General features: G+C 44.2%; 1 protein-coding gene across 1 annotated transcript in view; it reads left to right on the top strand.

The window, feature by feature from the left end:
* The window catches only part of OBSCN (obscurin, cytoskeletal calmodulin and titin-interacting RhoGEF), a 291,804-nt gene that overhangs the window by 4,250 nt on the left and 262,405 nt on the right, over positions 1-25,149 (top strand). The window contains exons 3-7 of the mRNA XM_073329682.1: positions 8,595-8,864; positions 15,045-15,305; positions 21,534-21,836; positions 22,656-22,922; positions 24,591-24,866. Of these exons, the coding sequence (XP_073185783.1) occupies positions 8,595-8,864; positions 15,045-15,305; positions 21,534-21,836; positions 22,656-22,922; positions 24,591-24,866 (1,377 nt within the window). The remainder of the gene's footprint in view (positions 1-8,594; positions 8,865-15,044; positions 15,306-21,533; positions 21,837-22,655; positions 22,923-24,590; positions 24,867-25,149) is intronic.

Genomic DNA, 25,149 nt, shown 5'->3' with positions numbered 1-25,149 from the left:
ATGTGGATTACTGTTGACCATTCGTATCTGAGGATGAGGAAATTTTGGGTACAGAGCTAGAGGTAACAAATACTGCCCTCTAGGGGCTGATCCAAAGCCCATTGAATTCAGTGGAAAGACTCCCAGTGACTTCTATGGGTTTTGGATCAGACCCTATGTCCATTGCCCATATAACTCATCCTACATGATCTTAGATTGAAGGAAAGAATGTGATCCAGTAGACTTTTTAAAAAAGAAAACATCTGCAGGTTGTGTTATCATTTATTATTAGACATAATAAAGGAAATAAAAGCTACAGGGTGTAAACACCAACAAGGGTTAGACTAGATGACCCTTGTGGTCCCTTCTAACCCTGTGGTTTTATGATTCCATGATGCGTTCTCTGGTGGATGGGGAAAGACTTAGATGTGCTGGAAAACATCTAGAAATAGCATTATTGAAAAGGGTTTTAGAATGGTGTCCATCTCATACATTCCTTTTGGAAGCTCTAGCATTAGTCCCTGTGACATGGAGAGTATGCAACTGCCAAATCCCTGATCATAGCCCCAGTGGAAAATATTAGTTATCAGTGTTCACTGTCAAGCAACACAAGTGAGTCAGAGAGCTAAAGTGGAAATGTTTATGGTTTGTTTCTTTGTTCTGGTTACTCTGTTCAGGCTTTCTGCTCTACGATGGAATGAATGGAAAATGTGTGTGTGACTGTTATAATTAAGTTTTGGATAGTGACTCCTTGCACCACCAGGAGGCCCTCCAAAAACACATCCCCAAAAGATGTAACAAAGAAGTGAACCTTTATATTATTTATATAATCGTCTCTGTGCCACACCCTTGCATTTGGGCAGCACATCTTCATTGAACAAGCAGGCCTTATTTTGATAAGGCAGGAAGCAGCAATAATATTCTCCAAGTGTCCACCTTTCGGCCAACGAGACCCTGCAAATATGTCTATGTACGCTGATACGGGCGTATTTATGGGGCCCGTCAATGTTATGTCTCAGGCATGCGTACTATTGATTATTCATATCTAGAAAGATGTCTCCATTGAGTATTTTCCTAAATGGCAGATTTTTTTTCCCAATCTCATATTTTATAAGTATTATTTTGTCTTTCTTTGGGAGATTTATAATTGAATTCAACAGCGTCTATAATGGCTCTCTCTGCTTTGGCTATAAACAGGCAGGTAAATGTTAAACAATGTAAAAGAATCTATAAGAATACAGCAGTCATTTTTCTCAGAATTTTGTACTAGAGCTGATGAAAAATCAGAATTTTCATTCCGCAGGAAATTCTGATATTGTGACATGTGTTTTATCCCCTATTGAGATGAAACATAGAAACAATTAATTTTTTTGTGGAATGAAAAGTTCTGAAAATGTTTTAATTGGAACTTTCAAAACATGTCCTTTCGATTCAGTTGGACATTACATTGCATCCACCTGAGCTGCTGCGGTGCTTCATGGAAACTGTAGTACAGGTGCCTTGTGCCTCCATTCTCCTGTATGGGCTGAGCCACCCAACTGGACTACATCTCCCATGATGCACTGCAGTCATTGCGACTCAGACAGAAGGAAGCCCTCCATGCATCATGGGAGACGTAGTCCAACTGGAGACCACAGCCCATGGGGAGAATGGCAGAATGAAGCAATGGAACTTCAACTCCCACGTGGCACCGCAGCGGCTCAGGTGGATGAAGATTAATGTCAAACGGAGCCAAAACAAAAGGTTTTGATTTTGTTGAACAAACTGAACTGTTTCGATTCTGGTCAACTTGACATGAATAGTTTAGCTTTTCCTAATGGGAAATTGAAAAATTTCAGCAAAACCAACATTTTCCTGTGGAAAATGTAGATGTTGCAGAAGAATCCACATGTTCTACTGAAAAAAAAAATTGATGGAAAATTCCAGACCAGCTCTAATTTTTTACAGAATCCAAACTCAAGAATTGATGGCTTTTCTTCACTGAAACAGTGGGGAAAACTTGCCACCCTGCACCCCACCTGAATTATTATTTGTGGGTAAGAAGTGGAATTGCCAGGCACTCTGGTTGTCCTCACAAAACTAGGCATTCTCAGCCATGTTCATATCTAACTGATAATAATGAAAATAATTATGTTTGCCAAGTCTGCCATCATCATGATCACTAGTATATTATTATTATTTTATCTATTAAGTTTCTACTTATAAAGGGTGAATAAATTATTCATAGATTTTTTTAAAATGGTTAATCAGTTGTTATAGAGTCTGACAGGCCAATTGGTTATTTATAACCATAACATTTAACCATCTATAGCACCTTTTAGTGATGTGTTTATAATCCTTTGTACCAAATGCTACTCATGTCTGTAACATTCTGATAACATCTAGTGATAATTTATTAACCATTTATGAATGGAAACATAATTTAAAGTATGACCTATATTACAATAGTGCCTAGGAACTCCAATCAAGGATCAGGATCCCATTGTGCTTGTTGTTGTAAAAATAAATAATAAAGAAGAGCCCCAATGAGAATCTAGATGTCAGACAGGAGAGGACAGGTGGACCAAATAGGCAAGTGTTGGGAATAGGGCTGTCAAGTGATTAATAAAATTAATCATGCTATTAAAATCAATTGTGATTAATCGCACTGTTAAACAATAATAGAATACCATTTATTTAAATATTATTGGATGTTTTCTACATTTTCAAATATATTGATTTCAATTCTAACACCGAATACAAAGTGTACAGTGCTCACTTTATATTTATTTTTGATTACAAATATTTGCACTGTAAAAAACAAAAGAAATCATATTTTTCAATTCACCTCATACAAGTACTGGAGTGCAATCTCTTTATCATGAAAGTTGAACTTACAAATGTTGAATTATATACAGAAAAGCAAGTTTGTTTACATTTTCAGGAGATAATGCTGCCCGCTTCTTGTTCACAATGTCTCCTGAAAGTGAGAACAGGTGTTCTCATGGCACTGTTGTAGCCGGCATCACAAGATATTTACATGCCAGATGGTATGGTGGCCGGAGCATGAAGGGGCATACGAATGTTTAGCATATCTGGCACATAAATACCTTGCAGTGCCATCTACAAAAGTCCCATGTGAACACCTGTTCTCACTTTCTGGTGCCATTGTAAATGAGAAGTGGGCAGCATTATCTCCCATAAATATAAACAAATTTGTTTGTCTTAGTGATTGGCTGAACGAGAAGTAGGACTGAGTGGACTTGTAGGCTCTAAAGTCTTGCATTGTTTTGTTTTTGAGTGCAGTTATGTAACAAAAATATCTACATTTGTAAGTTGCACTTTCACGATAAAGAGATTGCACTACAGTACGTGCATGAGGTGAATTGAAAAATACTGTTTCTTTTCTGTATCATTTTTACGGTGCAAATATTTGTAATAAAAATAATAATATAAAGTGAGCAGGGTATTCTGTGTTGTAATTGAAATCAATATACTTGAAAATGTAGAAAAACATCCAAAATATTTAATAAATTTCAATTGGTATTCTGTTGTTTAACAGTGTGATTAAAACAGCGATCAGAAATTTCTTTTATTTAAATTTTAATTTTGATTTTTGAAATCTGCAATCACTCAGTCAATAGGTTGTGTTGATCATTTACCCATCCCATGCTCTGGCATCCTCATGACATGCAACTTTTACATTCTCGGAACAGATCGTTTTCATTTCAATATCATATGATAAGATAGTTAGACAGCTGATACCTTCCCAAGAATAAGTAGGATAACCGCCCCCGCACTCTCCAGCCTAGATAATAATCTCCAGTGCTCTAGACATCTCTCCCCAGATGCCTGTGAGGAAATATTGACCTTGCAGACTATTTTCACTGTCCACAAGGCAGAATGGCTTGTCAGGTTAAAGCTGGGTCTGGGATCAGGAATCTTATGCTCTTTTCCTTGCTCTGCCATGCTGACTTACAGTGCGGCTTTAGCAGGTCACTTACCCTTTCTGTGCTTCAGTTTCTCCCTCTGTAAAATGAAGGTGATAATATTGAAGTACCACAGAGAGGTGTTCTAAGGCATGTTGGTAAAGTCATCAGGACCCCCAGGCTGGAAGGTGCAACAGAAGTGCAAAGTATTGTGTGTATATTATGCCAAATTGATGGTGATTGGATAGATGAGCAAATTGGGGTAGAGGGCTGAGTGAGAAAAGAAGGTTTAATGTAGGCCTATATTGTCCTGATGTATAGAATTGCAGCCTGTCTCAAATTTATTAATGAAAACAGCTTCCACTCTGCTTGAGTTCCAGGTTTGTCCCTCTTATTTACCAAAGATCACATTTTGTCTGGAACTCTATATGGCACACACAGATACCTAGCGGCTGGATAACATAAATACAAGCACATATCATTACATAGCTGTCTGACCAACCTGATTACCTTCTATGATGAGATAGTTGGCTCTGTGGATATTGGGAAAGCGATGGACGTGATATATCTTGCCTTTAGCAAAGCTTTTAATACGGTCTTGCACGGTATTCTTGCCAGCAAGTTAAAAAGTATGGATTGGATGAATGGATCATAAGGTGGATAGAAAGCTGACTAGATCATCTGGCTCAACGGGTAGTGATCAATGGCTTGATGTCTAGTTGGCAGCCAGTATCAAGCGGAGTGCCCCAGTGGTCGGTCCTGGGGCCGCTTTTGTTCAACATCTTCATTAATGATCTGCATGATGGGATGGATTGCACCCTCAGCAAGTTTGCGGAAGACACTAAGCTGAGGGGAGGTAGATACGCTGGAGGGTAGGGATAGGGTCTAGAGTGACCTAGACAAATTGGAGGATTGGGCTAAAAGAAATCTGATGAGGTTCAACAAGGACAAGTGCAGAGTCTTGCACTTAGGAAGGAAGAATCCCATGCTCTGCTACAGGCTGGGGACCGACTGGCTAAGCAGCAGTTCTACAGAAAAGGACCTGGGGATTATAGTGGACAAGAAGTTGGATTTGAGTCAACAGTGTGCCCTTGTTGCCAAGAAGGCTAAAGGCATATTGGGCTGCATTAGTAGAAACATTGCCAGCAGATCGAGGGAAGTGATTATTCCCCTCTATTCGACACTGGTGAGGCCACAACTGGAGTATTGCGTCCAGTTTTGGGCCTCCCATTATAAAAAGGATGTGGACAAATTGGAGAGAGTCCAGCAGAGGGCAACAAAAATGATTAGGGGGCTGGGGCACATGTCTTATCAGGAGAGGCTGAGGGAACTGGGCTTATTTAGTCTGCAGAAAACAAGAGTGAGGCGGGGATTTGATAGCAGCCTTCAACTACCTGAAGGGGGGTTCCAAAGAGGATGGAGCTCGGCTGTTCTCGGTGGTGGCAGATGACAGAACAAGGAGCAATGGTCTCAAGCTGCAATGTGGGAGGTCTAGGTTGGATATTAGGAAAAACTATTTCACTAGGAGGGTGGTGAAGCACTGGAATGGGTTACCTAGGGAGGTGGTGGAATCTCCTTCCTTAGAGGTTTTTGAGGCCCGGCTTGATAAAGCCCTGGCTGGGATGATTTAGTTGCGGTTGGTCCTGCTTTGTGCAGGGGATTGAACTAGATACCTCCTGAGGTCTCTTCCACCCCTAATCTTCTATGATTCTATACAATGCTATGCTATTTTTGGAGGATATATATGAGCCTGATGGGCCACAAATGGAGTTGCACTTATTTTGTTTTAGATACTATTCTGCAATTGTAAAGAAAAAGGAACTGATAAAGAGGGGAGGGATAGCTCAGTGGTTTGAGCATTGGCCTGCTAAACCCAGGGTTGTGAGTTCAATCCTTGAGGGGGCCATTTAGGGATCTGGGGCAAAAATTGGGGATTGGTCCTGCTTTGAGCAGGGGGTTGGACTAGCTGACCTCGTGAGGTCCCTTCCAACCCTGATATTCTATGGTTCTAAGATGTAGAATTTGACTCACTGCTTCACATAGAGAAGTGAATAGGAATTGGTGTATCTTACACTTTCTTATGATGCCTTCAGCATGTAAATTGCATTCCCTTACATTAACACCCCGCAGTACATGGGGACAAGCAGGAAAACGTATGCAAATTAACTAAAGGTATTACTGTAAAGTAAATTAGTTCAACTGCATAAAGCCCTTGTGTGGATGCTCTTATTCAGAAATAAAGTGGCCTTAATTTCATTTAGATTCTTATTCTTAATTGAATTAAGGCCACTTTAATTCTGAATAAGAGTGTCGAGACAGGGATTTAATGCACTTTAATCCTCTTTAAAAGTTAATTCGGATGAATTTTTCCTGAAGCAGGTGTCTCTGTATACACAAATTCTAATTTATACATTTATATCATCACTGAATTTGATTCATGGAGTCTTATACTCTCTGGTTTTTGCTTCCCTGCTCTGCCCCTCTGTCCTTGCCTCCCAGCATATGAGTTACATCAGCTCACACTCTCAGAGGGACAGATTTAGAGGTCACAGGACGTGGGGTGCAAGGTTCATGTCAGTTAGTGGGAGGAATGTAACTTACATGCTGAATGGGTCAGAGAAGGTTTGACTCACTTAGGTAAACTTAGACTGGTCTCTCTATGAGGCCCTTTGCGGGGGGGGGGGCTCTGTACTGTGTAAACCCATGCACACCTAGGCAGGGTGGAGGCAGAGAGTGGGACCCAGAGTGGCTGGAACAGCCCCGGGAGCAGGTAGGAACCCCTGGGACCCTTCTTCGTAGCCTGGAGCTGACTGCCCTCCCCCTGCTGAGTCTCAGTACCTCCCTTCACTCCCCCTCCTATCCCTCTTTCCCTCCCCCATTCACAGGAAGCTTCCACACACCCCTCCACTCTCTGACAGTGACTGGGGGGTTACTGGTAGAGCTGCTCTTAGAAGGTGCACTGTGCAGCAGGCAGGAGGCAGTGTTGCATGCTGAGACAGGCTTTCACCTTCTTTCCCCGCCACAGCAGGCAGGTGTGTACATTAGCCTTTCCTCCCCAAAGGGGATGCTGTTTTATGCCATCTTTGCTGAGAAGCAAGGCATTTGGGTAGAATAACCTCGTTTCCAAAAGTACATTCCACATGCCTCTGAAGTTTACAGGATGGAGGCTCCCCTCCGCCAAAGCACAAATCCAGGATGGTTTAGGGCCTAATCTTTGTGGGCCTCCAGCCCCAAGAGCGTTAAATGGTCCCTTGCTGGGCACTGCTGTTCGACCCAGGAGAGAGAAAGTGGTGATGTGCATGCACTAGCCATTCGAGCAATATCACAAGGCCACCGAGTTTCTTACAGTTACTCTTATCAGAACCTGTTCCTACAGCCTTCACCAGGTGTCAATTTATCTCTCCCCAATTGTGTACCAGAATATTAGGAAATGTTAGGGATGCACTTTCAAAGCATTGTCTGGTGATTCAGCCACATAGCTGCTGTTAATATGCAGTGGAAACTGTATGAATAAATCCCTTTGTTTTGTTTATAAAATGTATCCCCTTAAGGCACTGTATCAGCTTCAGCACTTCTGTTCTAACCTGTTTTCTACCTAAATAGGAACAATGTGGCCCAATGGCCAAGGCAGTGATGGAGGAGTTAGGTGACATGGGTTCTAGTCCTATTCCTAGTTCTGGTCTTGACACTGAAGAACGATGGTCCGGTGGTTAGAGCACTAGCCTACGGCATGGGAGACCTGTGTGCCATTCTCTGTTCCACCACATTCTCTGTTTCCACATCTATAATATGTGGATAATAATACTCACCCCTCCCTCCCTTTATAAAGTGCTCTGAGTGCCTCATACAAAAGATGTGCAGGAACAGTTGTTATGCCCTCCTTGGGAGGCCATGACCCAACATGGCGTGGACTCTTACAAAACCTGTTTGTGTCATCTTGTCTGGCTTCAGCTGACCAGACAGATTTGTATTTATTAGGCCAAGTTTCCAAAGCACACACAGCAAGCATTTCCAGATCTGCGTTGCTGCATAAGATCATCCCGGCCCATTGTTCTGACTATGTCATCTGCTCGGAGTCCCACCCGTGGCTGCCACACAAGTCACATGCTCACTGGCCTTATCGTAAAGACCACTAATAATTTAGTCTTGCCCTACCTGTCAGATCGATTAGCGTGGAGTTGACTGCGGTATTTGCTCCACTGGTGGTGCCAGTCTGTGTCCCCCATTGGTCCATGTCTCCTTCCAAGCGCTTTGGTGCTTTCTCCTCCACTGACCCTTGTGTGTGGAACAAACTCCCTGAAAATAATCTACGAAGCCACTACTCTGTCCCCCATTCAACTCCCTCCCATAGGCTCACCCTCTGCTGGAATGCTCACATGTGGGCTCAGCTCACATTCCCCTATTACTGTTACCGTGTCCTATCTCCCCCAGATCCCCACTTGCTTAGTGTTTTTTATTCACCTGTTGTGTCCTGTCACTAACAGGGAATGTAAGTTCTGCAAGGCCAGGACTGTCTTTTACTGCATGTTTGTACAGCGCCCAGGGTACGGGGCATAATCCATGATTAGGGCCTCTAGACACCATTACAGTGCAAATAACAATAACAACAATAATAACTAATAATGCATACACATTTCTATTTACTTACTTGCACATTAGGTGCCCCAACGATGTCACAAATTCTTGTTCCTTTGTCTCATTTCTAAGAGCCCATAATACCGTTCAAGACAAAACTGAAGGATGTTGAAGTTCAGGAGAAAGAATCCGCCACCTTCCAGTGTGAGGTGCCTGTCCCTAGCACTGAAACTGCCTGGTTCAAAGAGGAGACCAAACTCAAGCAGAGCAAGAAGTACAACATTGAAGAAGAGGGGACATATCGCCGGCTCACCGTCCAGAATGTCACCACGGATGATGACGCCGTCTACATCTGTGAAATGAAGGAGGGGAGCAGGACCATCGCAGAACTCACTGTCCAGGGTAAGAGAATCCACTGCAATGGGTTTCTCCTTCCCTTTTTGTGCCTCCCTCACACTCCTTAAAGATTTTTATTTGTGTGGGCTAAGGTAAAGCCTGCCTGACGGCGCTGATGATTTCATCTGGAGTTGACATGAGCGTTTGCAGCTGCATTTTATGCTCTGGTGGGTGGTGCACAGTGTACTGGGAATGTGATTTCAAAAGGCCTGCCGCATTACTAGGACAGTGGAATGATCCCGTTGAGGGGTTGTTAACGGGGATTGAACCTGGACACCCCAATCTGTAAGCATGAGTCTGTACCACTTAGGTGAAAGGATTTGGGGCCAGCTTTTTAAATGTAGTTAGATGCCTGAAGATACAAATAGGCACCTACTGAGGTTGTCAAAAGCTCCTAAGGGTCTGTCTCCCGTTGACCAAAATCTTCCCCAAGTCCTTTAGCTGTAAGCAGTAGCAAACTCAGAAACGTTCTGTGCGGACCAGCCACTGGAGGGACATTAAGCCACGCTGTCCTGGTGCAGGTTACTAGAGCACAGCACAACTTCGAGAGTAGGGCCAAAAGTCAATCGTTGGTGACTGGTGGGGAAAGTAAATGTTTTGGTAGGGTTGACAGAAAAAGTGAGTTCTTTTTCACTCTTCACTTTTTGCAAAAAACCAAAAGGCCATTTTCTGAGGCAGGAAAGTGACATTTCACCACTTAAAGCGATGATTTGCTAAGAGAATGTAAACATTTTTTTCTCAATGAACATTTTTTCAAGAGGTTGTGATGAAAGTTCACGAAAGGCAGCACGAGGTGATGAGAACAGGGAACTTCATCCCTAGAACAAATCTGTGACTACATCACTACTTCACAGATGGATATTTGAAAGGAGGAACGTTGCTAACATTAATGATTGTACCAATCACACTTCTCTCAGAGTGAAATTCACCAGGACAGGGAGTGGCCCAGGGTCTAGGCACTACTTAAGTCCTGCTTCAGCACTATTGTTAGCTCTTAAGTGGTATCAGTCTTGTGTGGGCTGTGTGCACAGGGGTGAATTTCACTCCCATCACCTGAGCAATAGACTGGAAGCCAAAAACTCCTACACTGTAAACTCAGATCTGCCTCTGACTTTCTCTACAGACTTAGGCAAATAGCATTCCTGGACTCAGTTTTCCCATCTGCACTATGGGGTGGGGTTTTCAAAAGTGCTGAAGTCTTGATGCTATTCATACTTCCCTATAGAGCTTTATCTCCTTATAAATACTAACAATATAGGGAGCACGGGTTAAAAAGGAAATGTATGACTAAAGTTACCATTAAATGTGAGCTGCAGCTGCAGAGTTCAGATATTGAGCCAGATCCAAACTTTCCTGAAGCTTACGGCTGTTCTTCATCAGGGATTTGGTTTGCCCCATAATATGGATTAGGCTCCTGGGGCAAAATCTGGATGTTGGTCCAAATCCAGATGCCAGTTTCCCCAAAGTTTGGGAGCTTAGGGTTGATGTGTATTGAGATCGAGGGTTTGGGCCAGTGTAGGTTTCTCACAAACACAGAGACATGTTTGCAGAAGTGTCTGTTAATTTTAAGTTTGTTGATTCACCTACATGAAATCTAAGTCCGATAGCTGTGATCATGATTCTGATGTTGATTCTACTTATGTAAATTATAATGATCTCCACTGAAACTAATGGAGATACACTGTTGTAAAAGCTAGAGAAGTAAATTTGGCCCTTTTCATTTCCGGTCTGACTATATTTCAGTTGAAGGCCACGGAGGTATCCCACTGTAAAACCTGGTGGGCCCTGTCAGATTTGTATATACAAATGCAGGTTTTACACCTGACAGCAAATGGAGAGGTGCAAGCATTATGGGAAATTTGACCCAAACAGATGCAGGAGTTGATGAAGGAAATTACAACCTACTCTTGGGAATATATTATGGATTTCTTGATTAATTGTGAAATTATAAACTTTAGAGACAAAAAGTATTATATTCATGGCATGCACACAAAAAAGTTAGATTAAAAAAATAAATACTCTTGTTGAAAGGTTGCTGTGTTACAATGCTTTATTTCTCAGAATTCAGAATAACTCCCAAGAACCTCAAAACAGAGAGCGACAAAGCAGGCTGCTCCCTAAAAGGGAGAGGCACAACTCACCCCACTTTACCCTAGAGTGGGTGGCTGCAGACCTACTCAGATGACCCATATCACATGGCTTCCCTCAGAGCCCCCTCACTTGCAAGCAGGACCAGGAAATCCTCACACTTAAAAATCGCTTGTTATTTTTAACACAGATGTTTTGGAGCATCTGATCCATCTTTCTGTAGTATTCATTGCCCCAAGTGGGGTGTATGTATGGCAAACAAGACAAAGAGGATAACCCTATTAATACTGAGGAGTCCGGTGGCACCTTAAAGACTAACTGATTTATTTGGGCATAAGCTTTTGTGGGTAAAAACCCTCACTTCTTCAGATACCCCTATTAATACCCCTCCTCTCCTCTTCTGAAAAAAAAATCCATCCATGACTTGAATATCATTACAGCTATTCGCATTTGCAGCTTTGCAAACAAAAGTAACTTGAGTTCACACTGCAGGATGTAAACCGATCTCACGTGGGAGTCAGAAACGATCATTTCCCTCCATATCACAGCATTGCACACCCAGCTAAATTCTTCGCATACTGGTCAATCCCAGAGATGGGATATTGAATACTAGTGATAGAGTACTTGTCTGATCTGCCATGGTTATGGATACAATTTTGTCATGGTAAAATTATGCATAATTCATGGCACAGTCACAATAAAAATGAATAATTTCAAACTATGGTAATGGCAACTTTATGGACCCTGTTGATGAATATGAACAGTTCATTAGTTCACTTTGGTCAAGTCTTCTTTGAAACAGGACTATCTGAAGCCTGTCTCCCAAGCAAGGGGGAAAAAATTCATAGGGAAGGGTTGCAGAACAAAGTGTGTGAACAAGCATCTCAAACAGGTTATTAGGAGAAAGCAGAAAGCCTACAAGGAATGGAGGAAGGATGGATCAGCAAGAAATGCTACTTTTTGGAGGTCAGAAAGTGTAGGGAAAAAGTCAAAACGGTCAAAAGCCAAGCAGAGTTGGACATGGCAAAAGAAATTAAAACCAATAGTAAAAGGTTTTTCAGCCATATAAATAAAAGAAAAACAAGGAAGGAAGAAATGGGACTGCTAAACATGGAGGATGGTGTGGAGATTAAAAGTAATCTCGGTGGGGCCCAACACCTACACTAATATTTTGCCTCAGTTTTTAATAAGTGTAATGAGGAGCTTGGGGCAGTGGCAAGATGGCTAATGGAACAAGAATATGGAAGGAGGTGGAAGCCAAACTCAGACAGCTTTAATGAGCCCAAATTGGAGGGCCCAGATAATCTCCCTTCAAGAATATTAAGGAACTGGCACATGACATTTCAAGCCCAATAGAAAGGATTTTTAATGAATCCATAAATTTGGAAGGGTCAACACTGTGACTGGAGGATTGTGAATATAGTACCTATATTTAAGAAAGGGGAAAAAAAGTGATTCATGAAACTATGGGCAAGTTAGCTTGACCTCAATTGTATGCATGGTCTCAGAACAAATTTTGAAAGAAAAGCAGTTAAGGACATAGAGGTAAATGGTAAGTGGGATAAAATATAACATGGTTTACTAAAGATAGATCATGCTAGACTGACCCAATCTCTTTCTTTGAGAAGATAACTGATTTTTCTAGATAAAGGAAATGCAGTAGATCTAATCTACCTGGCTTTCAGTAAAGCATTTGATATAGTTCCACATGGGAAGTTATTAGTTAAATTGGAGAAGATGGGGCTTTAATATGAGATTCGAAAGGTGGGAAAGGAACTGGTTAAAGGGGAGACTATAACAGGTCATGCTGAAAGGTGAACTGTCGGGCTGGAGTTCCTCAAGGATTGGTCTTGGGACCAATTGCATTTAATACTTTTACTAATGACCTTGATACAAAATGTAGGCATGTGCTAATACAATTGCAGATGAGACAAAGTTGGGAGGTATTGCAAATATGGAGGAGGACTGTAATATCATGCAAAAAGATATGGATAACCTTGAAAACTGGAGTAATAGAAATGGGATGAAATTTAATAGTGCAAAGTGCAAGATTGTGCACTTACGGACTAACAACAAGAATTTTTGCTATAAGCTGGGAAAGTATCAGTTGGAAATGGCAGAGGAGGAGAAAGACCTGGTTGTGTTGGTTGATCACTGGATGACTGTGAGCCACCAATGTGATGCGGCCATGAAAAAAGCTAATGCAATCTTGGGATAGCTCAGGCAAGGTATTTTCAATTGAGATAGGCAAGTGTTATTACCATTATACAAGACACTAATGAGACCTCATCAGGAATTCTGTGTGCAATTCTAGTCTTCCCATGGTTTAAAAAGATGAATTCAAACTGGACCAGGTGCAGAGAAGGGCTATTAGGATGGTCAGAAGAATGGAGAACCTACCTTACGAGAGGAGACTTAAGGAGCTTGGCTTGGTTAGCCTAAGCAAACAAAGGCTGAGGGGAGATAGGATTGCTCTCTATAAATACCTCAGAGGGATAAATACCAGGGAGGGAGAGAAGTTATTTAAGTTAAGAGCCAATGCTGACACAAGAATAAATGGATATAAACTGCCATCTATAAATCTAAGCTTGAAATTAGATGCCGGTTTCTAACCATCAGAGGAGTGAAGTTCTGGAACAGCCTTCCCAGGGGAGAAGTGGGAGCTAAAAGCCTAACTTGTTTTAAGATTGAGCTTGATAAGTTTATGGAGGGGATGGTGTGATGAGACTCTACAATGGCATAAGGCCCATCCACAACTGCTGTTAGCAAATATCTCCAATGGGTGGAGAAAGGACACTAGATGGGGAGGGTTCTGAGTTACTACAGAGAATTCTTTTCCAGGTGTTTGGCTGGTGGAACTTGCTCACATGCTCAGGGTCTAACTGATCACCATATTTGGGGCTAGGAAGGAATTTACCCCCAGGTCAGATTGGCAGAGACCCTGGGTTTTTTCACTTTCTTCTGCAACGTGGAGCACAGGTCGTTTGCTGGTTTGAACTAGAGTAAATGGTGGAGTCTCTGTAATTTAATTCTTTAAATCAAGATTTGAAGACTTCACTAACTAAGCCATAGGTTATGGACCTACTACAGGAATGGGTGGGTGAGGTTCTGTGGTCTACAATGCACAGGATGTCAGACTAGATGATCATGATAGTCCCTTCTGGCTTTATAGTCTATGAGTGGGACTGGATCAAAGCAACTAATAAACTGTTCATACGCAACAGCCGATGGAAGTGAACTAACAAACTGTTAATGTGGGGTAGCAGGATCCATATCAATGGCAAAATTCACAGTTCCGCGATCGTGGTGACCTTTCATGGTTGACTTGAAATAAATGGCAAAATTAACGGGTTCCATGACAGTGTGCACCAGGGCATAATCATATACTTAGCCATAGTGAACCCTACCTCCCCTGGCAATTCAGGATTGTTGCCTATAGGAACTATTTGCAACAGCCTCACAATAGGAGGAGTGGGGGCAAACAAGCTAGCTAATTTTAAGATGGAGTTTGGTAAATTTATCAATGGGATTATATGATGGGGTTGCCTGCAATAGCAGGTGAGTAGAACTGATGACCCAGGAAGTCCCTTTCGATCCTATGTTCCTGTCTAGTCTGACCTCCTGCATAACACAGGCCATAGAATCTCACTCAATTATTCCTATATCGAAGCCATATGTTGTGACTGAGGGCTTGTCTACACTACCACGTGGGGTCGATCTAAGATACGATCTAAGATACGTGGGGTCGATCTAAGATACGTGAATAGCGTAGCTGAAGTAGACATACTTAGATCTACTCACCGTGGTGTCTTCACTGCGGTAAGTTGACAGCTGGCGCTCTCCTGTCAACTCCGCTTGTGCTTCTCGTTCTGGTGGAGTACCGGAGTTGACAGGAGAGTGCTCAGTGGTCGATTTATCACATCTATACTAGACGTGATAAATCGACCCCCACTGGATGGATCGCTGCCCGCTGATCTGGGTGGTAGTGTAGACAAGCCCTTAGTTAGAGCTTTTGGCACTGTTTTGATCTAGCTGATCTGTGTACCGTAGTATTCTGTGTCTGCTGTATTATGACTGTAGTAGTTTTCTTTCATACAGGGAACATCATTAAAAAACTGCCACGGAAGACTGCGGTCCCCATAAACGACACAGCCATATTCTGCGTGGAGCTGGACAACGAGTGCCAGAACATCCGCTGGCTGAAGAATATGGAAGAAGTGAAACCCAATGACCGAATCACTATCACCTCAGCTGGCAAGCAACATACGCTGATTATCCGGGAGTGCAAGATGGAAGACGCCGGGGAGATTGCATTCCTGGCTGATGAGTGCAGAACATCTACCCAGTTCACTGTGTCCAGTAAGCTTTCCTTTATTCTATATTACAGTGAGCATCAGAACATAAGAATGGTCATACTGGGTCAGACCAACGGTCCATCTAGCTCAGTAGCCTCTCTGACAGTGGCCAATGTCAGATACTTCAGAGGGAGTGAACAGAGCAGGGCAATTATTGAGTGATCCATCCCCTGTCATCCAGTCCCAGCTTCTGGCAGTCAGAGGCTTAGGGACACCCAGAGCATGGGGTTGCGTCCCTGACGGTCTTGACTAATAGCCATTGATGGACCTATCCTCTGTGAACTTATCTCATTCTTTTTTGCACCCTGTTATACTTTTGGCCTTCAGATTGACTGTGTGTTGTGTGAAGAAGTACTTCCTTTTGTTTCTTTTAAAACCCGCTGCCTGCTAATTTCATTGTGTTACCCCTGGTTCTTGTGTTTTGCGAAGGGGTAAATAACACTTCCTTATTCACATTCTCCTTACGATTCAATAATTTTATAGAGCTCTGTCATATCCTCCCTTAGTCATCTCTTTTCCAAGCTGAACAGTCCCAGTCTTATTAATCTTTTGTCACACCCCTAATAATTTTTGTTGTCCTTCTCTGTACCTTTTCCAATTCTAATAGATCTTGTTTGAGATGGGGTGACCAGAACTGGATGCCATATTCAAGGTGTGGGCATACCATGGATTTATATAGTAGAATTATGATATTTACTGTCTTATTATCTATCCCTTTCCTAGTGGTTCCTAACATTCTGTTAAGTTTCTTGACTGCTGCTTCACATTAAGCGGATGTTTTCAAAGAATTATCCACTCACAGAGATCAAGAATTCACTCTCAGTCAGTATAATTATTTCCTGCTAGTGCCATGATAAGCTAGATGCTATACAAAGACAATAGAAGGCCCCATACCTGCCCCAAAGAGTTTATACCATAAAAGTGAACTTTATGTTAAATTATGATATCAAAATGAGAGAGAACAAAAGTTCCAGGGTGAGAGTGTAGTGTATGTGTGTATCTCTGCTGTAACAGTCTGCACTGAACACAAAATGGCTGTGTGGTGGGGTGGCTGCCCCACACAGGCAGGAGAAGGGTTAAGGCAGCCTTGGAGAGGCTGCGCAGAAACCAGCCAATCAGGAAAGGGTTTACTGGGAGAGCCAGTCAGGAGAAGGCTTGCAGGAGCAGCCCATACATAAAAGGCTGCTCAGCAGAGCAAGGGGCAGTCTCTTCCTGGAGGGCAAAGGGGAAGGACTGTCTGCTGAGGAGCACCGGCAATACTGCAGTGCTGGGCAGAGTAGCGGGGCAAGAGGGGAGCTCATGGCTGACCATGGCCAAACTGAGGCCCTGAAGCAAGGGCAGTGAAGGTGCTAGGGCTACGGGGGAAGTGGCCCAGGGAAAGTCGGCAGCAGGAATAGGAGGAGGGGCAGTAAGTGGCTGCCAGCTATAGGGTCCCTGGGCCGGGATCTAGAGTAGTGGGCAGGCCTGGGTCCCCCCACTCCTTTACCCCTATTTGTTAATGAGGAGAGTGGCCTAAATCCAGACTGCAGTTTGCCCTGAAGCCAGGGGCTAGACTAGAGACTGCAGTTGGCTGCTGAGGCAAGTGGAGGGACTAAGGACCTCCTGTCCCCCAAAAGGAGGGAAACAGTGGGCTGGGGCATAGCCGGAGGGCTGTGTCTCAAAGAGGACACCGCGGTCCGGGAGTGACACGGGTCCAGGTGGTGAAGACGGTGGAGGAAGTGGAAGTAACGGCGAGTGAGACATCGCTAATAAAGGGCGCCCTGGTGGTCCAAGAGAGCTATTTCCCAGCACGGCCTCAGCCGTGGGTCTGCACCGCTACAGGTAGTGATTCAGAACTAGGGCTCGGGACTTCTCTCCATTTAAAAATCAGTACACAGATAGCAATTCACACAAGCAACCTATAGTGCCTATGTGTTCATTGTTTACAGAGCACTGTAAATGGGCCAAGTGCTTTAGAAACTCTATTCCCCAAATGCTTAGGTGGTTCTTTGAGTGGTATTTGCCCAGTCCCACCTGTGGGACTGGCATCTCCCGGCTACTGAATCTTCTAGAGATCAGTGCCCATTGGAGTTGCTCGTCCCTCTGTCCTTCTCCCCCTGCAGAGGATTCTGAGGGTATAAGAGGAATGGGGGGAGTGGCCCTAGCCGTCCTGCAGTTCCTTCCCTAATTTTGGAATTCCTGACTGGAGCCTCTAAAGAAGTGGGGAAGGTGGGCAGGGAGTGTGAATATGCAAAGGTGATGCTCTCCAAGAACAGCTCCAGGTGAGGAGAGCTGAGCGGAGAATGTTTCATGGGGGAGTTCAAGATTTCAGAATTTGTTTTTGTTCCAATTTGGAATAAAACCTGAAAATTTGAGGTTGGTTTTAAAGAGGGATTTGGAGAGGAAAAGGGATGGTGCTTTTTTCTTTTCAAGCAGTTAGCCCAGCCTTAGTACCTCCACTTTACACACAATTCTTTATCGAGAAGCATTTAAAAAGTTGGGAAGTTCAGATTCTGAAACATTCAAGCTGTGGAACTAGATAGTCACTCATTCCCATTATCACTAATGGCATGTCATCCATTAAACACCCAAGCAGAGGCGTTGGAACAAATTGTATAGTGGGGCTGCTAAGAGCCAATGAACCAAACAGGATCAGTCCCCTAATTAGCACTGTAACAGTTATTGAGCTGTTTATCAGTATCTGGCAAAGCACACAATATCACATGATCTGCAAGCAAAATCTGACTGTAGTGATTGTTCATTTTATTAAATTGTAGCTGGTTAACCATGGAGATGAAAACTTTTAAGAAGCTGCCCTCCCACAGGCATATCTCTTGCTATTATATATTAAGTTAAATATACAACAGTAAGGCCCAATGATCTGATTTCAGTAGCTAAGTGTTCTTCTGAACCCAAATTGAATGATAAAGTAGTAGGAACTTTGACCTAGGTGGTTTAATCGTCAGTAACCCAATGGGTAGTGTGACAGTGTATCATATAACACTGGAATATATATTTATGTAACTAAGGAGGAAGAGTGGATCATGCCAAGGTTTCCTATTTTTACGCTTCATGTGTTAGAAAAGTGCCATGTTAGCTACTTGAAAATCCCAGGGACTGTGTTCACACCTTTTTCACTGAGCCATACTGGGGTAGTGTTGGCTGGTTTATGAGCCCTCATTAAAAGAATAATGCACCTCTCTCATTCTCCACGGTTTGTGCTTTAAAAAAATCATATTATTATTACACTCAATTTGTGGATGGGTAAACAGAGGCACAGGGTAGATTATGAAACTTGCCCAAAGGTACTCAGTAAATCAGTGACAGATATGGGAATCAAATATATCAAATGATGCCGACCTCTGCTCTTACCACTAGGATATGCTGCCTCTCAGAAGGTATTTAGCCTCTAAAGTAGTGAACAATTTTGATCAGACTTTGGCCTTCTCCAGAGACTTCAGGGCTTACCCAAGGAAGTTTTAAACATAAGTCTCGGATAGCCTACTATACACAAATAGTTGCAGAAGTAGAAAGCTATAGATGGGATTCCATAGATGCCCTGACAGAGCATCAGAACAAAAACTCAGGCTCCTGCAAAGCTGTATTCATTTGGGGGGTACTGATTTCATTTAATTATTTTAGTTCTTCAAGATTATTCCACACACAAGGCTCTGGCTGTCCATACATTACTAAACAAATATATGGCTTAGAAATCGCAGTGGATGGTACGAACAGCAAGTAACTGACTCTTGGGTGCTCATGTTACAAAGGGCCATGTGGATGGGGATGCCATGATGTGCTGAGGTTGGTATATCATTGGCTGTCAGAGACAGGACAGAGGAAAGACTCTGAAATGGTGTTCACTTCAGAGCTAGGCAAAGCATGTGTGACCAGTGATAGATCAGCACAAACAGTGTGACCCCAAAGACGGCATTATTCATTCATTTTCTCTGTCCCAGTCTTCTCTATCCCGTCTCTCCAGCATTAATGTCTGAGCTTGGCTGAATTACAGATCCTCGGCTGGCATAAATCGGTACTGAGGTCAATGGAGTGATGCCAGTTTACATCAGTTGAAAATCTGGGCCAAATTTTAGTTTCATTATTGGATCAGGTTCTAGGTAAGTAATGTTGCTCTGTGCAAGGGAGTGATCAGGCCCTCATCACAGGTTGCTCTAGATGGCATAGATCTATATTATGCACAGGATGCATGTGGCGGGGCGGCGACTCCTGCTGGTCGCCCAGGGAATTAGCGTTCCAGCCTCCGGAGCGCCCTCTGCAGGCCGGTGTCCCACTTGCCATTGGGCCCTGAGTCTCTCCCGGACCTCGGTGCCCCTTTTCGTGCCGGGGTGCTGCCACCTGCAGTACCCCGCACAGATCTAGGTCTCCCCTCCCTGGGGAACCCCCAACCCTCTACCTCCACCTCACCTCAATCTATGGCCACTGCCAGTCATCACCTAGCCCTGTTCCCTGGGGCCGACTGCAGTGTAAACGCCGCTCATCACTGGTAAGAGGGGTTTGGACCTGCTGCCTCTGCCTACCCTGTGGGCTGCCCCCTGCAACCCCAGTACCTATTTGGCCTTCCACTAGGCCTGCAGCCTGCGGGGTTTCCAGGCCAGAGCTCCCCCAGCTCCTTTGGCCTTCCCCCAGCCCTGCTCCACCTCAGGTACTCTCTCAGCTTCCCAGCAGCCAGGCCCCTCTCCCTCCACAGCTAGAGGGAGAGTTCTTCTGCTCCTGGCTTTGCTGGCTTTTAGAGGGCCCGCTGGGTCTGTCTGGGGCGTGGCCTCCCAATCAGCCCCGCTTTTCCACTGCCCCAGCCCTCTCCCAGGGCTGTTTTAAGCCCTTCCAGGCAGGAGCGGGTGATCACCCCGCTACAGTGCACTGCCGTCTGCTGGAGGTGCTGACACAGCAGTAACATCAGCAGCTCTCTGATCTTATCACAGATCACTTCCCCTCAGGTACGGCTTTTTGGTGGGGTAGCAGCACTGTATGTACAAAGGGCAAAATTCTGCTCTTCTTCCAGAGCAATTGTGGGGATGTCGCTGGTGTTACCCTGGGTTTACACCCGTGAAGCAGAGAGAGGAATTTTGGTCCGTTGCATTTTGAATTCCTTCATGGGGTCATTCTACTTATAGTACTGCGTAATACAGCAAATTGTCCATTACACTACACTGCCCAAAATCTTTACAGGAAGTTGGCTGTCTGCACTTGCCATGGAAAAATTAAGCATGATGAATCGTGAACAAACAACTTTATGTTAGGGAGCTCCCCAAGGCCAACTCCTATGTGTGTACAATGTACCAACCATCTCCTTTAGCGAAGGAATCTTTTGGAGTTCCCCAGCATTCTCAGCAGCCATCTGGTAGTACCGTGCGTACAGCCCACTGTTACTTTAAAGGGATTGCATAAATGCAGGGAGGGAAGTGCTGGAACAAGGGTTTGATTTAAGCAATGTTCACACCTTCTGAAGAATCCCAATTAAGATGCATCTCACCAGGGTAACAGTGTGTAGTGATGCTAAACGGGTGATCCATTATTCTAGCTGAGCGTTAATGAAATAAAATAAGTTAAACCGGCTCCATCTAAGCTTCTTACATGGTCAGTATTGGTATGTGTGTAGGAGTCAATGGTAATTTGTGTACATGTGTGAAAGGTCAATGGTAGTTTGTGCGTGTACTTGGGGAATGGAATTAGTGGTGTGTGTTGGGTCTATAATATTTTGTGTGTGTGAGACAGAAAAGGGGTACAGTCAGTGGACACCAGTGATACTGTGTGTGCGTGTGTGTAGGGTCCATGATAGGGCAGTATGTGGGAAAGCAGATGGTGAAAGATGTGTGTAATTATAGGGATTATTGGTATTGGGTGTGTGGGTCTAATGGTAGTGTGTGTTAGAGGTGTCAGTACTTCGGGGGTACTGAGTGCTGTTTTGTGTATGCTGTGTGTGTGGATGGTCAGTAGTGTTGTGTGGGGCCAGTGATCTCCGTGATTGTCTAGGGCGACACTAGCATTGTGTGTGTACATGGATTGTGTGTCCATGGACGGTACTGTTTGAGGATGTGTTTTTCTTCAAACCCCCTTGCTTATCCATCTTGGATTAAGACTGTCTGAAACATTCCTTGTATTGACGTCAGCAGAGGAGTAAGAACGCTAATCCGATTCCTGATAGCCCTCGTGCACAGGTGCCGGCGTGTCTGTCATGCGCTGTGGTGTGTTCATTCTGTGATATGGTTTTGTCTGTGTTTTTATCGCACTTCAGCTCCAAGAAAACCCCCATCCCATCCCCCATCCGACCCCGTGGTGAAAAATAAAACAGAAACCTCAGTGACGCTTGCCTGGTCCCCTCCCAAAATGGAGCAATTCATTCTCCTCGATGGCTACCTGGTGGAACGTAAGAAGCTGACCGGCTTTAGCTGGATGAGATGCCACCAATCTCACATCCCCATCCCAGAGTTCACAGTGAGCGATCTGGCAGAAGAGGCAGACTACCAGTTCCGCGTGTCTGCAGTCAACAGCTATGGGCAGAGCTCTTACCTAGAGTTCCCAGGGACCCTGCACCTCGGTGAGCCACGCAAACAAAGGGATTCAGGCCACTCAGTTGACTAACAATAGGGCCGTGATCTTGCAAGTCCTTGCCGTGTGCACAGCAAAGCAAGGCAAGGTGGCCGCGCTCCAGGATGCGTGCGAGCAGGGCTATGCATTGAGCTCCTGCAAGGTTAAGTGCTAGGCGCAGAGAGCTCTGCACTGAATCTCAGGCCCTTGCTCTCTAGAATGCAGAGCTGTAGCTGAAGAGACATGATCTTAAAGGCACTCGTGAGCAGGTCCGTGAGCCAGCGAGCTATGTGTTCCTGTCTTGGACCTCAGCCACGCTGCTAGATGGGGTTTATGTGATGATTGTGCAGTCACACTCATGCAGACAGGATCAGGTTCCCTGGTGTACCCTGCTCCACTCTGTCACTTTTTAACCTTCCAATTCTATAGAGAAATGTAGGGACTGGGTTTTATTTCTGGGCTGCTGGGTTCTCTGCTGTTTGTCGGTGATCTGTTGTATTGAGTATTTATTTGAAGTGACAAGGTGGATCTGATAGGCACCTCGTGCTATTATTTTATGAATCTAGGGCTATGTAAGTAAAATATGCCCAGCATTCTACCCTTGCAGGAACAAGCCCTATCTCTGTACCCTAACAGCACCGACCTGCTGCTGTAGAAATCAAATCCTGCAGCCCTTCCACATGCAAAATGCCCATTGCCTTCAATGGGTGCGGAATTTTGGTCTGTTACTTTCAGTTTCCTTTTTCTCCCCCGAAAAGTTCTGATCATAGGAGGCAACTCTTCACAGTGTCCCCTAGCTTCAGATTTATGGCTTGCTCTTCTCTGACAGAACCAGCATTGGCTGTGAAAACGCCCCTGACTGATGTTGAAGCTACTGCAGGAGGTGATGCTACCTTTATTGTTGACCTCACGACTGCTTGTTCTGGCACCTGGTACCTTAATGGCAAAGCCACACAGAGCGGTGAGACCTACATCATTCGGAGAACCAAAACCACCCACATCCTCACCATAAGAAACGTCACCAAGAATGATGATGGAGCAGAGGTGAAATTTGTTGCCAAGAACATTGAAACCAGTACGAAGATGAAAGTAAAAGGTAGTTACTTGGATCTCATTCATTTCTTCCTTCAGTCAAGGGGGAGGCAGGCTGGTCTTGTGGTTAGAAAGGGGCTTGAGTGTTGGAGCTCCTGGGCTCTATTGCGAGCTCCATTACTGATTTGATGTGCGACCTTAGACAAGTAACCTAAGCTTTCAGAGCCAGATTCTGATACCTGAGTAGTACCTCACTGACTCCAGCGGCATGACTTGAGGACTAAGGGAATATTCAGTGTTTCTAAGAGCATCAGAATGTGACCTTGAGTTGCCTAAGACTCCCTCTCTGTGAAATGAGGATCATAACACTTACCTGTTTCACAAGGCAAAGCTTAATGGACATTGGTAAAGGGCTTGTTGACCCTTGGATGAGAAATCCCTGTGGAAGAATGTTTAAAGTATTCCTGATTAGAAGGGAGCGCACAGCTGATTGCGTGCCTCATACAATGCAAATATTGATGGTGAAATTCACTGCAGTGCAGAAGTAACTTCCTAAACATTTCTTAACCCCCCACTTAAGCCTTTCCATGGGGGTGTAAATGGGGTTTAAATGTTTGTACAGCCTTGCCAAAGGGCAGTTTCACCCCAAGGATATTTGTTGTGTGCGATTGTTCTGACAAATGACAAAAATGTTTTAAAAATAACAATAATAATAAAAAGACATGTTGGAACTTTAATGTTAGGTGGAGTGTAGGGGTCTGGAGAGTCTGGGTTTTCCAGGTGCAAGGGCAGAGTTAAACGTAATGGCTTGTTAAGTTAAAACCTGAACTCATTCATTGAGCCACCCAAGCAGAATGGTGGCTTAGCAAGGGGAGGGTGTGGCATGTGGTGGGACCCTTGGTTTGAGGATGGTGTTCCTGCCCTTAAGGCAAACAAAATTTGGCAAGTTCTGATTTTAGCTCTGCTGCAGAATATAGGCTTGCCGGATGCTAAGACCGGGCGGCAGGCAGTAAGTGAGGTGACTTCATTTCCGGCGCTTGCACCTTAGAGGGAAAGATGGACATGGGGGAACAGAGGTCAAAAAGTGGGAAAATATTTACCTGGGGGGAAAATGATACTCTTCTGATACATTCTGATTCTTATTGAACTCTGCTGGATTTCTTCTCTTGTCTTGGGTATGAACAGGGCTGAGCCAACCATGAGTTTCTTCTGTGACTGGTTTAATATCCCTGCCTACAGGGAGAGGCACTGGCTGCTTTAGTGTCTAAAGTGAATTCAAGTTGCCTGTGGAAGACTTCCATTGGGGAAAAAGGTTTAAAACCACGGCTTCAGTGCTCAGAGATGTGTGTAATTGATGATGAGATTTTGGAGATAGCATCATATATGGTGCTCTACAAGGCATAAAAATTAGGGTACAGATTCTTATCTCATTGACACCAGTATAAATCCAGACCAAGTCCACTGAAGTAAATGGAGTTGCTCCGTATTTACACTGGAGTGAGACCAAGATCTGGACGCAGGTTCCTTCTGAGGAGAGCTTGCAACCTAACGCAGACATATATGTGGGACAGTATGATATAATAGCAAGCCTTTCTTTCTTTCTTTCTTTCTTTCTTTCTTTCTTTCTTTCTTTCTTTCTTTCTTTCTTTCTTTCTTTCTTTCTTTCTTTCTTTCTTTCTTTCTTTCTTTCTTTCTTTCTCTCTTTCTCTCTTCCTCCCTCCCTCCCTCCCAGCTGCTGCAGTAAGAATCACCAACAAGAGTGGAGACACAGAAAAGGTGTCTGTTCGGCTGTGTGAGGAGGCACAGCTTTGGGCAGAGCTGTCAGATTTGGAAGCTTCCGTGAAGTGGATGAAGAATGGGAAGGAAATCCAGGCCAGTCCAAAATACGAATTGAAAACAGCAGAGAAGAAACGCATCCTGAAAATTCACAACGTCACAGCAGAGGATGCTGGCGTTTATGAATGTGTCTGTGAAGGGGATGAAATAGTCTATCAACTCTCAGTGAAAGGTGCGTGACTTTGGCTGGGCAGTTCCTGGTGAATGGCCTGCCCCCAGCCAGTGTGGTCTTTATGTGACAGAAAGGGAGCTCACGGAAGTTAGTGACACCCACCGCTCCAATAGGAAGCAGAAGTACCTCCCTAGAGAGAGGTGGTGTGTGTGAGGTGAGGAGTATTTGGAAGCTGACACCAGACCCTGAGCTCTGTCAGTCGTAGAGGCTCTGCCATATCATCCATCCTGCTTCGTGTCCCGGAAAGTGGATGAGAAAGTCAGCTGGAGCTTGGTGTAGTTGA

The sequence above is a fragment of the Lepidochelys kempii genome, chromosome 2, assembly GCF_965140265.1.
Source record: "Lepidochelys kempii isolate rLepKem1 chromosome 2, rLepKem1.hap2, whole genome shotgun sequence".
In the NCBI taxonomy this organism is placed as follows: domain Eukaryota; kingdom Metazoa; phylum Chordata; order Testudines; family Cheloniidae; genus Lepidochelys; species Lepidochelys kempii.
The sequence above is the reverse complement of the archived record's forward strand: the minus strand, read 5'-3'. Positions and strand labels throughout refer to the sequence as shown.